General features: G+C 40.3%; 3 protein-coding genes across 3 annotated transcripts in view; 2 read left to right on the top strand and 1 right to left on the bottom strand.

Annotated features, from left to right (window-relative positions):
- Positions 1 to 15,395, bottom strand: part of LOC100337053 (ATP-binding cassette sub-family C member 4) — a 1,051,816-nt gene that overhangs the window by 442,744 nt on the left and 593,677 nt on the right. The gene's annotated exons all lie outside the window — the stretch shown is intronic.
- On the top strand, positions 175 to 11,034 carry LOC132346786 (ATP-binding cassette sub-family C member 4-like). Its single transcript, XM_059892297.1, has 3 exons — positions 175 to 834; positions 10,495 to 10,584; positions 11,017 to 11,034. Exons 1-3 carry the CDS (start codon positions 649 to 651, stop codon positions 11,032 to 11,034), a joined length of 294 nt encoding a protein of 97 aa, XP_059748280.1. The 5' UTR covers positions 175 to 648.
- Positions 11,798 to 15,395, top strand: part of LOC107131273 (ATP-binding cassette sub-family C member 4) — a 123,552-nt gene continuing 119,954 nt past the window's right edge. The window contains 3 exon segments of the mRNA XM_059892296.1: positions 11,798 to 12,014; positions 13,193 to 13,318; positions 14,265 to 14,514. Coding sequence (XP_059748279.1) covers positions 11,857 to 12,014; positions 13,193 to 13,318; positions 14,265 to 14,514 — 534 coding nt within the window. The 5' untranslated portion in view covers positions 11,798 to 11,856.

Below are 15,395 nucleotides of genomic sequence, written 5' to 3'. Positions count from 1 at the left end.
TCAGGATAATGTAAGACTGCATGTTTCTTTGATGACCAGGCAGAAACCGTTACAGCCTGACCTGGAGGATCTATCCCATCTTCTATATTTACCAGACATTGCACTTTCAGATTTCCATTTATTTTGTTTTTTACAAGATTCTCTTACTGGAAGAAAATTTTAATTCTCCAGAAGACTGTAAAAGGCACCTGAAATAGATACAAAGTTTTCCTCAAAAAGATACAAAGTTTTGGGAGGATGAAATTAGGAAATTGCCCGAAAAATGGAAGAAGGTAATGGAACAGAACTTTGACAAGGTTGTTCAACAAAGTTCTTGGTGAAAATGAAAAATGTGCCTTTTATTTTTACTTAAAAACCAAAAGAAGTTTTTGGCCAACCCAATACTAAGGCTTAATGTCTTTGATTGTAAGATTTTGGCTACATTAAAACTAACACTGTTGTCTGCTTGTCTTTTTTGAGATAGTGGATCTGTGCATTTTTCTTTTAGATTAGCCATGAATGTAGCATTTTCTCAAGATGGCTTTTTCAACATGCTAATAATAATAGTAAAGCTTGTATTAAGAAAAACTGACATCACTTGTATTTCTAATTAAGGTTTTTTTCTTTCAGGAAGGCACCAGAGTAGTTCAACCCATATTTTTGGGGAAAATGGTTAGTTATATTGAAAACTATGATCCTGCCAATTCTGCTGCTTTGCATGAAGCCTATGGCTATGCAGCAGGGCTGAGTGCCTGCGTGCTTGTGTGGGCCATTCTGCACCACTTGTACTTCTACCACATGCAGTGTGTGGGGATGAGGCTGAGAGTAGCCGTGTGCCATATGATCTACCGCAAGGTGAGTATCGCTCGGTACCATGGTGTGTACCTCCCCTCAAGCATCATAAGCATTTTGGGAAAGTTCTCTGAAAACTAAAAATTTGTAACTGGGATCATTTACACCTTCCTAGAGAGTCTTGCTATTTGCATCAGGCCAATTTTCTTGTTGTCATTTAAGCAAACTTTACAAGTAAATAATGAAAAGTTTTGTGTTGAGATCGTGTCAGAGCTGCCTTTGATAACTTTTATCCACAGGTTGTTGCATAATATCCACTCAGCTTGTAATGGATTCTGATTATCAAATTGGTTTTCAATGTTTTCATACTTAAATCTCATAGCTGTATTTGTAGAACTTTTGTTGTTCATTAAAACCTTCTTTTACATTGAAGTTGTATTTAAAAGTAAACTTCAGTGATTGGATTTATAAAATTAAATCTAGGAGCAAAAAATGTATTTGAGAAAGGAAACGATTATATTTTTAAATGAAACATCTAATCATATTGAATATAATTGTGTGAACTAAAAAAACATATAAATGGAATCCATGCCAAACATAGACTCACTCACTATATTCTATAGTTATGATTGTTTATAATGGTATTAAAGAATAGAGCTGAATGTTGGGATGAAACTTGAAATCACAAGTTTGTTTTTAGTATTTTGGTGAGAATTTGTTGCTATTCATTCAAGTTGTTTACTTCAGTGTTTCCTTTTTTCTTAAGTATGCATTTTAGCACTTTTAATAAGACCTGATTTAATGTGTTCAGTGATTTTGTATTGAGAAATGCTGCAGAATTATTCCATAGTTTACCCAGGTCTTAAATAGTTTAAAAGAAATAAAGATTTTTGGTGATTTTATTAAGGATTTGCCACAGATACACCAGTGTTATAAGCTGAAGGGCTGTTTATAAACTTGATCTTGGATGTCTCTTTGCCCTGGGCTGTTTACTTTTTTCTAGAAAAAAAAATTATATAACTGTTATTTTATAGTTGAAATTTGTAGAGAGAGTAGATCTTAAATGTTCTCACCACACATACAAAAGGGTAACTACATGTGATGATGGCGTATGTTTGTTTTTCTACTGTAACTGTTTCCCAATGTTTATTTACATCAAAATATCACACTGCACATATTAAATACATTTAATTTTTACTACAAATAAACAAAATCCTCATTGAAAGCTAAAACCAAAAAATTTAAATGAAAAATATTGCTTCTCTTATTATTTGCTACTTATCTAGAGCTTCTGTTTCTTGGGAATACTTTTCTGGGTAAAATGTAGCATGTGCTTCCCCCATCTTTCCTTTAGTAAAATCTTGTTAAATCTTGGGACTGTGAACTCAGGGCCCTGGCATCTCACTGTCTGTGTTTGGCTATGGCACATGAGTCCAGATTCTCCTTGGGTGACATACCCTCTAGTTAAGGGTCTTCATTGTCAGTCATCATCATATTTGTTATTCTCTTACACTTTGTTGTACTGTTTAGTAGACAAAATACTCAGATTTCCCCACAAATTCAGTTCAGTTCAGTGGCTCGGTCATGTCCGACTCTTTGACACCTCTTTGGACTGCAGCACACCAGGTCTCCCTGTCCATCACAAACTCCCAGAGTTTACTCAAATTCATGTCCATTGAGTCAGTGATGACATCCAACCATCTCAACCTCTGTTGTCCCCTTCTTCTCCCACCTTCAATCTTTCCCCACATCAGGGTCTTTTCCAATGAGTCAGTTATTCACATCAGGTAGCAAAATATTGGAGTTTCAGCTTCAGCATCAGTCCTTCCAATGAATATTCAGGACTGATTTCCTTTAGGATGGACTGGTTGGATCTCCTTGCAGTTCAAGGGACTCTCAAGAGTCTTCTCCAACACCACAGTTCAAAAACATCAATTCTTCAGCGCTTAGCTTTCTTCATAGTCAGACTCTCACATCCATACATGATTAGTGGAAAAACCATAGCTTTGACTAGATGGATCTTTGCTGGCAAAGTAATGTCTCTGCTTTTTAATATGCTGTCTAGGGTTATCAGATTGAGCGACTGAACTGAACTAAATTGAACTGAGGTTTGTCATAGATTCTCATCCAAGGAGCCAAGTGTCTTTTTTTTTTTTTTTAATTTTTTTTAAATTTTATTTTATTTTTAAACTTTACAATATTGTATTAGTTTTGCCAAATATCGAAATGAATCTGCCACAGGTATACATGTGCTCCCCATCCTGAACCCTCCTCCCTCCTCCCTCCCCATACCCTCCCTCTGGGTCGTCCCAGTGCACCAGCCCCAAGCATCCAGTATCGTGCATTGAACCTGGACTGGTGACTCGTTTCATACATGATATTATACATGTTTCAATGCCATTCTCCCAAATCTTACCACCCTCTCCCTCTCCCACAGAGTCCATAAGACTGTTCTATACATCAGTGTCTCTTTTGCTGTCTCGTACACAGGGTTATTGTTACCATCTTTCTAAATTCCATATATATGTGTTAGTATACTGTATTGGTGTTTTTCTTTCTGGCTTACTTCACTCTGTATAATAGGTTCCAGTTTCATCCACCTCATTAAAACTGATTCAAATGTATTCTTTTTAATGGCTGAGTAATACTCCATTGTGTATATGTACCACAGCTTTCTTACCCATTCATCTGCTGATGGACATCTAGGTTGCTTCCATGTCCTGGCTATTATAAACAGTGCTGTGATGAACATTGGGGTACACGTGTCACTTTCCCTTCTGGTTTCCTCAGTGTGTATGCCCAGCAGTGGGACTGCTGGATCATAAGACAGTTCTATTTCCAGTTTTTTAAGGAATCTCCACATTGTTCTCCATAGTGGCTGTACTAGTTTGCATTCCAAACCAACAATGTAAGAGGGTTCCCTTTTCTCCACACCCTCTCCAGCATTTATTGCTTGTAGACTTTTGGATCACAGCCATTCTGACTGGCGTGAAATGGTACCTCATAGTGGTTTTGATTTGAATTTCTCTGATAATGAGTGATGTTGAGCATCTTTTCATGTGTTTGTTAGCCATCTGTATGTCTTCTTTGGAGAAATGTCTATTTAGTTCTTTGGCCCATTTTTTGATTGGGTCATTTATTTTTCTGGAGTTGAGCTGTAGGAGTTGCTTGTATATTTTTGAGATTAGTTGTTTGTCAGTTGCTTCATTTGCTATTATTTTCTCCCATTCTGAAGGCTGCCTTTTCACCTTGCTAATAGTTTCCTTAAAGCATTTCCTCTAAAGTCAGGAACAAGACAAGGGTGCCCACTTTCACCATTACTATTCAACATAGTTTTGGAAGTTCTGGCCACAGCAATCAGAGCAGAAAAGAAATAAAAGGAATCCAAATTGGAAAAGAAGAAGTAAAATTCTCACTATTTGCAGATGACATGATCCTCTACATAGAAAACCCTAAAGACTCCACCAGAAAATTACTAGAACTAATCAATGATTATAGTAAAGTTGCAGGATACAAAATCAACACACAGAAATCCCTTGCATTCCTATACACTAATAATGAGAAAACAGAAAGAGAAATTAAGGAAACAATTCCATTCACCATTGCAACAAAAAGAATAAAATACTTAGGAATATATCTACCTAAAGAAACTAAAGACCTATATATAGAAAACTATAAAACACTGGTGAAAGAAATCAAAGAGGACACTAATAGATGGAGAAATATAACTTGTTCATGGATTGGAAGAATCAATATAGTGAAAATGAGTATACTACCCAAAGCAATTTATAGATTCAATGCAATCCCTATCAAGCTACCAACGGTATTCTTCACAGAGCTAGAACAAATAATTTCACAATTTGTATGGAAATACAAAAAACCTCGAATAGCCAAAGCGATCTTGAGAAAGAAGAATGGAACTGGAGGAATCAACCTACCTGACTTCAGGCTCTACTACAAAGCCACAGTCATCAAGACAGTATGGTACTGGCACAAAGACAGAAATATAGATCAATGGAACAAAATAGAAAGCCCAGAGATAAATCCATGCACATACCGACACCTTATCTTTGACAAAAGAGGCAAGAATATACAATGGATTAAAAACAATCTCTTTAACAAGTGGTGCTGGGAAAACTGGTCAACCACTTGTAAAAGAATGAAACTAGAACACTTTCTAACACCATACACAAAAATAAACTCAAAATGGATTAAAGATCTAAACATAAGACCAGAAACTATAAAACTCCTAGAGGAGAACATAGGCAAAACACTCTCCGTCATACATCCAAGCGTCTTTAATTTCACGGCTGCAGTCACCATCTGCATTGATTTTGGAGCCCCCACCCCCCAAAAAAATAGCTAGATGTTTACCTTTCCAGATCATGCTTAGCTCCCATAAGTATGCAGGAAATTTCACCAGAACTGTACTGGGAAAACCTTAAGTTATATTTGAGATGATGGTTTAGGCAAACAAAGCTCTTTCTTTGCTGTACAGGTGAGCCAGTGTCCACCTGGTTTTCTTCCTCTTCCCACTAACACTTTGGAAGGCCTCTTTTGGGAAATCTGATCTGACCTTGTGTGTTGCTTATGTGAATGTGAACATCTCCCAAAGTGTTCATTTACTGGCTTAATTGCCTAAAATAATTGTTTCTTTCAAAGTCAGAAACTGTATACATAAGCTGAAATTCCAGAAACATGGAAATTTCCTCATAGACAGCCTTGCATCTAGATTCCTACTGAGATGGAGAAATAAGACACTTCTTTGCAGGTAACAGGTGGGCTGATTCCTTAGGGCAAAGCTGGGGTTGCCTAGAGGCTCTGAAATGTCCCTGTGAACGTCTGTGTTTCATACTTAGGCTCCACCTCCTGACCCCTGGTCCTGGGGAGAAATCAGATTGGGTGTTAGAAATGGGATGGCTGCTAAGCTCTAAGTCATAGTTTGTGATATTGAATGATTTTGGGAGATGTATCATATATAAAGATGATTTGTCATTTATTTACCTTTTGATAAAATTACTTATAGCTTTGGTTCATAATTTTAACAATTGTGGTAAAATATACACAGCATGCCTGGAGAATCCCAGGGACGGGGGAGCCTGGTGGGCTGCCATCTATGGGGTCACACAGAGTCGGACATGACTGAAGTGACTTAGCAGTGACTTAGCATACACAACATAAAATTTACCATTTTAACTTTTTAAGTGCACCATTTAGTGACATTAAATACATTCACATTCTTGTGCAGCCATCACCACTCTGCATCTCCAGAATTTTTTCTTCTTCCAAAACTTAACCTCTGCATTAATTAAATACTCACTCCCCAGTCACCTCCTCTTCGTCATCATGACTCTACTACATCTTTCTATGAATTTGACTCCTCTAGGTCCCTCATTTAAGCGAAATCATACAATATTTATTCTATGTCATGTAGTACAATGTCTTCAGGATTCATCCATGTTGGAAGAGATGTCAGAATTTAAGTCCTTTTTAAAGGTGAATCATATTCCTTCACATGTATATACAATATTGTGTAAATCCTTATTGTCAAAATCAGACATAAGTTGAAGAAAGTGGGGAAAACCACTAGACCATTTAGCTCAACAATGAGAAAACTAAGATCATGACATCTGGTCCCATCACTTTATGGCAAATAGATGGGGAAACAGTAAGAGACTTTATTATTTGGGGCTCCAAAATCACTGCAAATGGTGACTGCAGCCAGTAAATTAAAAAACGCTTTCCCTTGGAAGGAAAGTTATGACCAAACTAGACAGCATATTGAAAAGCAGAGACATTATTTTGCCAACAAAAGTCCATTTAGTCTAGGCTATGGTTTTTCCAGTAGTCATGTATGGGTGTGAGAGTTTGATTATAAAGAAAGCTGAGAGCAGAAGAATTGATGCTTTTGAACTGTGGTGTTGGAGAAGACTCTTGAGAGTCCCTTGGAAGCAAAGAGATCCAACCAATCCATCTCAAAGGAGATCAGTCCTGAGTGTTCATTGGAAGGACTGATGCAGTGGCTGAAACACCAATATTTTGGCCACCTGATGCGAAGAAGTGACTCATTTGAAAAGACTCTGACATTGGGAGAGATTGAAGGTGGGAGGAGAAGGGGACGCCAGAGGATGAGATGGTTGGATGGCATCACCAACTCAATGGACATGAGTTTGAGTAAACTCCGAGAGTTGGTGATAGACAGGTAGGCCTGGCGTGCTGCAGTCCATGGGGTTGCAAAGAGTTGCACATGACTGAGCGACTGAACTGAACTGATTCAGGTATGACCTAAATAAAATCCCTTATGATTATACAGTGGAAGTGACAAATAGATTCAAGGGATTAGATCTGATAGACAAACTGCCTGAAGAACTATGGATGGAGGTTCTTGACATTGTACAGGTGGCCATGATCAAGACCATTCCTGAGAAAAAGAAATGCAACAAGGCAAAATGGTTGTCTAAGGAGATCCTGCAAATAGCTGAGAAAAGAAGAGAAGCTAAAGACAAAGGAGAAAAGCAAAGATATACTCATTCAAATTCAGAGTTCCAGAGAATAGCAAGGAGAAATTGGAATGCCTTCCTCAGTGATCAGTGCAAAGAAATAGAAGAAAACAATAGAATGGGAAAGACTAGAGATTTCTTCAAGAAAATTAGAGATACCAAGGGAACACTTCATACAAATATGGGAACAATAAAGGACAGAAATGGTATGGACCTAACAGAAGCAAAAGATATTAGGAAGAGGTGGCATCAATACACAGAAGAACTATACTAAAAAGATCTTCATGACCCAGATAACCATGATGGTGTGATCACTGGACGAGAGCCAGACATCCTGGAATGTGAAGTCAAGTGGGCTTTAGGAAGCATCACTATGAACAAAGCTAGTGGAGGTGATGGAATTCCAGGTGAACTATTTCAAATCCTAAAAGATGATGCTGTGAAAGTGCTGCACTCAATATGCCAGCAAATTTGGAAAACTCAGCAGTGGCCACAGGACTGAAAAAGGTCAGTTTTCATTCCAATCCCAAAGAAAAGCAATGCCAAAGAATGTTCAAACTACCCCACAGTTGCACTCATCTCACATGCTAGCAAAGTAATGCTCAAAATTCTACAATCCAAGCTTCAAGAGCATGTGAACTATGAACTTCCAAATGTTCAAGGTGAATTTAGAAAAGGCAGAGGAACCTGAGATCAAATTGCCAAGCTCTGTTGGATCATTGAAAAAGGTAGAGAGTTCCAGAAATACATCTACTTCTGCTTTATTGACTATGCCAAAGCTTTTAACTGTGTGGATTACCACAAGCTGTGGAAAATTCTTAAAGAGATGGGAATAACAGACCACCTGACCCTGCCTCCTCAGAAATTTTTTGCAGTAGTTAGAAGCAATAGTTAGAACCAGACATGGGACAACAGACTGGTTCCAAATCGGAAAAGGAGTACATCAAGGCTGTATATTGCCACCCTATTTATTTAACTTATAGCAGAGCACATCATGAGAAATGCCAGGCTGAATGAAGCACAGGCTGGAAGTAAGATTACCGGGAGAAATATCAATAACCTCAGATAAGCAGATGACATGACCCTTATGCCAGAAAGCGAAGAAGAAGTAAAAGCCTCTTGATGAAAGTGAAAGAGGAGAGTGAAAAAGCTGGTTTAATACTCAACATTCAGAAAATTATGATCATGGCATCCGATCCCATCACTTCATAGTAAATAGATGGGGAAACAATGGAAAGAGTGACAGATTTTATTTTTGGGGGCTGCAACATCACTGCAGATGGTTATTGAAGCCATGAAATTAAATGATGCTTACTCCTTGGAAGAAAAGCTATGATCAACCTAGACAGCATATTAAAAAGCAGAGACATTATTTTGCCAACAAAGGTCTGTCTAGTCAAAGCTATGATTTTTCCAGTAGTCATGTTTGGATGAGAGTTGGAATCTAAAGATAGCTGAGCACCAAATAATTGATGCTTTTGAACTGTGGTGTTGGAGAAGACTCTTGAGAGTCCCTTGGACTGCAAGGAGATCAAACCAGTCCATCGTAAAGGAAATCAACCCTGAATATTCATTGGAAGGATTGATGCTGAAGCTGAAACTCCAATAGTTTGGCCACCTGATGCAAAGAACTGACTCTCTGGAAAAGACTCTGATGCTGGCAAAGATTGAAGGCAGGAGGAGAAGGGGACGACAGAGGGTGAGATGGTTGGATGGCATCATCAGCTCAATGGACTTGAGTTTGAGTACTGACTGACTGACTGACTGGGTATCTATTTATCTGTTAGTGGACATTTGAGTTGTTTCTATCTTTTGACTGTTGTACATAATGGTGCTATGAACAGGGTGCACAAATGACCAGTAAAATTCATGCTCTAAATTATTCTGGGTACATTCTGGGAAATGAAATTGCTGTGCTGTGTACTAATTTCATGTTTGGTTTTTGAGGAAATGCCATCTCTTCCATTGTGGCTACATCATTTTACATTTTCTCTTGAGCATTGATTTTTCTGTTTAACTTGAAGACTAAATATGAAGAATTTATGAACCATGGTATTTTGTTTGGATCCATGGCTCCAGCTGATGGTCTGTTGAAACAGCTCAAGGTGGTTTGTTCAGGTTTCTCAGTTCTCCAGGGAATTTTTCAGAGCTTTTTAATCAAATCAAGGGATTGTACAGCACAGTCTGTGGTTTTTGTAAAGTCAGCAGACTGGCATTAAGAACATAGTTTCCTCACAGGATTAGTGTTTTGAATATTATACTGGTTAGTTTTAGAATGAGGAAACTAAGACCAGAGTGTTTAAATGGTGTCATACCTAGTATTAATGACTGACCAGATTTATAGTCCAGGTCCCCTAATCTCTTTCCTTAAGGCGACCTCTCCACTTTCATCTTGTTGTTGTTCAGTCGCTAAGTCCAGTCCAACTCTTTGTGACCCCATGGACTGCAGCACACCAGCCTTCCCTGTCATTTATTATCTCCCGGAGTTTGCACAAACTCATGTCCATTGAGACCAGGATGCCATCCAACTATCTCATCCTCTGTTTCCCCTTCCTCCTCCTGCCCTTAATCTTTCCCAGCATCAGGATCTTCTCCAATGAATCGGCTCTTGGCATCAGGCAGCCAAACTGTTGGAGCTTGTTTCAGTATCAGTCCTTACAATGAGTATTCAGGGTTGATTTTCTTTAGGATTGAGTGGTTGGATCTCCTAGCTGTCCAGGGGACTCTCAAGAGTCTTCTCTAGAACCACATTTCGAAAGCATCAGTTCTTCAGTGCTCAGCCTTCTTTATGGTCCAGCTTTCATATCAGTACATGACTACTGGAAAGAATATAGCTTTGACTATATGGACCTTTGTTGGCATAATGATGTCTCTGCTTTTTAATATGCTGTTTAGGGTTTGGCTGAAAATTACTTAGTTGGCTTGTAAGTCTAAACCTACATTCATTTATCCTTCGGACAGGTCCAAGTTCACTGAGAAACAGGGTGGAGGATTTTTCTTCTGTCTCCTGCTCCTCCTTTTGCTGTCCTTGTAAGCAGGGCTGCTGCCACATTGAATTGTCTAAGGATGAACATGGGTCCCCAAAGCCCTGCTGTCAGGCATCATCCTGCTCGTCCTGACACCACACAAGACCCCATGAAAACACACTCCATTTTGCTATATTCTCAGACTGACTTGGTATCACTGTAGGAATCCGATTCTCTGTATCTTTCTTTCATTTCAGTCACTTCGCCTGAGTAGCTCAGCCATGGGGAAGACCACCACAGGCCAGATAGTTAACCTGCTGTCCAACGATGTGAACAGGTTTGATCAGGTGAGCTGCCCCTGAGGGATCCTCTTCCATTTCCCACCCTTCTTCTTACTGGATTTAGCTTATTGGGATGCCAGGTGCCAGGGTTTGGTGTCGGTCAGTGTTCTGTTGAGGACATAAGACAAGGGTTCTCTTTATCCAACTCTCATTTCCTCTGTGTGCAACTTAGATGTGATAATATGTTTTGTCCTGTAGATGAGAAGTTTGTTTTTCTGACATTGTCTGCAATATACTTCAGTAATAGGCAGGCAGTAGTGTTCTTGGACAGCTTGATTAGTGTTCATAGAGGTCCTCCATAGAAGTTTTATAGTGGCCCTTCTTGGCATGTGGTGTCAGTGTTGCTGCCTGAACTGTCTTCCTCCCTCTCTGGATGATGAAGGCCTGGTGGGCAGGGATTGTTCTTTCCCCTGCCCCCTGTTCAGTGCTGCTTCACAGGGAGCCTTTGAGGAATAATGCCAAGTGGATGGTCTCCAGCTTTGCACAATCTCCTCTCTGCTATCCCATCATACCCATTTCACACTTACCTTATGAATAGATCATGTTACCAGGGTGTTGCAGCTGTTGGCCAGATCTGCATAGAACAGTTCTCTTTCCTGGATGATACTGCCTTTAAGTTTGGGAGCTTACCTGGTAGCTCAGATGGTAAAGAGTCCACCTGCAATGCACGATGCCCAGGTTTGATCCCTGGGTCAGGAACATTCCCTGGAGAAGGAAATGGCACCCTGCTCCAGTTGTCATACCAGGATAATTCCATGGACAGAGGAGCCTGGTGGGGTATAATCCATGGGGTTGCAAAGAGTTGGATGACTAAGTGACTAACACTTTCAATTCCCCTTCAATTATTCATCAAACATGACATAAGGCCTCTACTTAATTTGAAGGATCAATAAGCCTTAATTTCTGCCCTGGAAAGGCCACAGCCTGTCCGAAAGGTAAATGCACAAGCAGTTATTGGAAAGTGTGGTAGGTACCATAATATAGGCTCTTCTGGGGAGATGGGGCTGAATTTTGGGACAGAGAGAGTTTGGGGAAGCCCTGAGCTCATCTGTGTTGTGGACAAAATCAACATCTTCTGTCAGTGGTGCTGGTCAGGTTCTCCCTGGATGTCCCTGAGGCCGGCCCTGTGCTTCCCCAGAACAGTGTCATCTGGGGTGGACACTTGGATTTCTCCTTCAGCAGGTGTAAAACTCACTAAGATCATTTCTGTTCAGATTCCTGTCTGTTCCTTCAGAGTAGATTGTTTCTACATTGTTGTCTTTCTCTTTTAAGGTAGCCATGTTTTTGCACTATCTGTGGATGGGACCACTGCAGGCTGTCGCAGTGACCGCCCTGCTCTGGAAGGAAATAGGAATGTCGTGTCTTGCCGGGATGGCGGTTCTCATTATTCTTCTGCTTTTGCAAAGCTGCTTCGGGATGTTGTTTTCATCACTCCGGTAAGAGAAACACTGATTTAAAAAATAGGTGATATGTGCTTAGTAACATGCACCGTCTGCTCGATGCTTGTGTTCAAAAACAAAACCAATGCCTTCTCTGGTCTCTTCTTTGAGTGCATTGTAGACCCTTCAGGCTTTGCAGGTGGAGGCTCCAGCCTTAAGCTGAAGGCTGATCTTGAAGAGGGAAAGGAGATGGCACTCACTGGCTCCTCCCACTACCATAGCTGAATAAGTGGAATGTCCTTGAGCAGAATATACCTACATTGATGTTATGTAAACTTTATTAAATAGTAATAATCCCATAGACTCAAATTTAACTGCATGTATTTTTGTTATTCTTATGTTAGAGCAATTTTCAGGTACCTATTTTTTTGTCTTGTTTTTAATTCAGTGTTTCCATTAACTTATAAATGCCTCAAGGACAAGGTCAATCTTAATTAACTATGTCTTTGTAAAGCCCCACAGTCCCAGCAGAATACGTGATAGAACAGTGGCTGGTGATGAAGGACCTAATGGCAAAGAGATAGACCTGAAGTAGATCCCAGAGGGTTGGAGGCGGGTCATTGTCCAGGTTGTTAGGTGATGGAGGTATTGTGCTCTTTGAAGTTTTTTTTTTCCCCCTTGAGATTTCTCTTCTTTTTTTTTTTTTTATGACTTTACATGTGATATTTTTGTCTATTTGCAATTTCCTTTCCTGTTGGCTGTGAAGAGATGTTCCTTATCCTTCGAGGCCCTGTTCCAGTGCTACCAGGTCTCTGAATTTCTTCTTGTTCTGCTTTCCTGGTAGAATTCACAGTCCCATCTTTTCTGCTCCCCAGCACTTCTCTCCTATTTTATCATAGCACAGACACTGTCTTCCTGTTAGATTCAGTGTCTTTTTGCCTTCCCTGTCCAACTGTGACCTCCTTGGGCAGAGAGTTTATACCTGACTTACTTTGGGTCTTCCTCAGCCAGTACTGCGAGTTCTCCAAGTTACTCCTTGAGTTGGGCTGAGTGGTTGACTTCTAAAAGTCTTTTTCTCCATTTGCACTTTGAGAACGACCTGCCTGTAATGTCAGCACAGAAGAGCTGTAGGGAATCATCAATCCCTGGTCCCTCCCTGTGCCCCCTGCTGCTTCTGCAGCTGCTGAAGAAAGTTGGGCTGTGGTCACTGAGGCTCATCTCGTCTGTCCCCTCAGGAGTAAGACTGCAGCTCTCACAGACGACAGGATCAGGACCATGACTGAAGTCATAACTGGCATCAGAACAGTAAAAATGAATGCTTGGGAAAAGTCATTTATAGACCTTATTACCAGACTGAGAAGGTAAGTTTTTGTGCATATCACACCATATTTTTGTACTTTCCCCTCTATTTTTACTGACTGAAATTAGAAGTCTTACCAAGTTTTCACATGAAGATGAGCTTAAATACTATGAACTCCATACCTTACATGTGGCAGGAGGGTTAAGTGGAAGAGGGGAAATGTCATTTTAACCTGCTGTTCCACTTACGATCTTCTTAAAGTAAAAATTATGTATGCTTCTGAAGACAGATAGCCAATAAACACATGAAAAATGCTCAACATCACTCTTTCTTAGAGAAATTCAAATCAAGGCTACAATGAAGTATCACCTCACACTGGTAGGCATGGCCATCAACAAAAAGTCTACAAACAGTACCCTCCTGCACTGTGGTAGGAGTGCAAATTGGCACAGCTATTGTGGAAAAGAGGCTGGAGATTCCTTAGAAAATTAGGAATAAATCCACCATATGACACAGCCATCCCACTACTGGGCATATGCACTGAGCAAACCAGAATTCAAAAAGACACATGTACCTCAATGCTCATTGCAGCACTATTTACAATAGCCAGGACATGTGCTTCCAGGGCGGCTATGGTGTCTGCCTCTGTCTAATGTCTTGGTGTCTCACAATTTTGGGGTGTCTTATTCTCTTCTCCCACAAGTTCATGAGTTCCTGGAAGGGACGGACTGTGTCTTTCTGTTAACAGTGGGGAGCCTGGCCCAGGACTTGTGGTTATGAATGCTTGTTGAAAGAATGTTCAAACCCAGTCCAATTGACCAACAGTGTTTAAAAGGGTGACATGAAGCCTCTCTTTAGTTGGAAGAGTGAAGTGGTGATGAAGTGTGTGTCCTGGTGTTGGGACGGAGCCCCAGGCATGCCCTGTGTAGTGTCTCCATGTGAGGGCTTGAATTCATGCCTTGGATGTCGATGCTTCTTTTAAAACCTCTTTCCTACTCTCTTTTCAGGAAGGAAATTTCCAGGATTCTGAAAAGTTCCTACCTTAGGGGCATGAATTTGGCATCATTTTTCGCTATCAGCAAAATTATGATTTTTGTCACCTTCATCACCAATGAGCTCCTTGACAACCGGATCACAGCCAGCCAGGTGTTTGTGGTGGTGATGCTGATTGAGGCTCTGCGGTTCTCGAGCACCCTTTACTTCCCCATGGCCGTCGAGAAGGTGTCAGAGGCTGTTGTCAGCATCCGAAGAATCAAGGTTTGGGGACAAATAATTGTTTTCAGTTTTCGGTGGATTTTTTGTAAAATGCCCTTTTGTTTGGTATCACTGTGTTCCAGTTAGGAGATATTTAGCTCTCTCAGTGCCAAAGCTGGCAGTCTTCCCAGAATGTTGTAGATATTCCCTTTTCTTCTTAGGTAGAGTGCATTACAGATATCATAAGAATGGTTCTCTTGTAGGGACAGTAGTATATATAAGTAGCAGTAGCACAGGGCTCTTGTGTAGTGATGCCTGCAGAGTGACTACAATGTGTAAAAGCAGGAGAAGCAAACAGAGTGCATCTCCTGTGCTGACTCCAGTGACCAGGCAGTGACTGTGCAGTCCTGGGGTACAGGATTCCTCTCTGGGCCAGGAGGGGAGGAACTTGCTGAGAGCTCCCTGCTCCTTGGACAGGAAGAGTGGCCTCAGATTCACTTAATTCTCTGTGTTCAAAAATGAGTTCTTTCCTCTACAGATGTTTTGCTTGTTGATATCTGAGCCACCTTTTGCATCTGCCTTTTCATCCCTGTCCCCTCTTTATTTACTGCTTAATCCTCTAACTGCCCTCTTTTTTTCACATTTATAATTCCCACCATTATGTGAACCAAGAAGTTCCAGATATACAAGCTGGATTTAGAAAAGGCAAAGGAACCAGAGATCAAATTTCCAGCATCCGTTGGATCATAGAAAAACAAGAGAATTCCAGAAAAACATCTGCTACTGCTTCATTGACTACTCTAAAGCCTTTGAGTGTGTGGATCACAACAAACTGTGGAAAATCATGAAAGAGATGGGAATATCAAATCACCTTACCTGTCTCCTGTCAAACTTGTATGCAAGTCAAGAGGCAACAGTTAGAACTGGTCATGGAATAATGGGCT

This window comes from Bos taurus, chromosome 12 (assembly GCF_002263795.3).
Source record: "Bos taurus isolate L1 Dominette 01449 registration number 42190680 breed Hereford chromosome 12, ARS-UCD2.0, whole genome shotgun sequence".
Classification (NCBI taxonomy): Eukaryota; Metazoa; Chordata; class Mammalia; order Artiodactyla; family Bovidae; genus Bos; species Bos taurus.
This window is presented reverse-complemented; position numbering and strand designations above follow the sequence as displayed.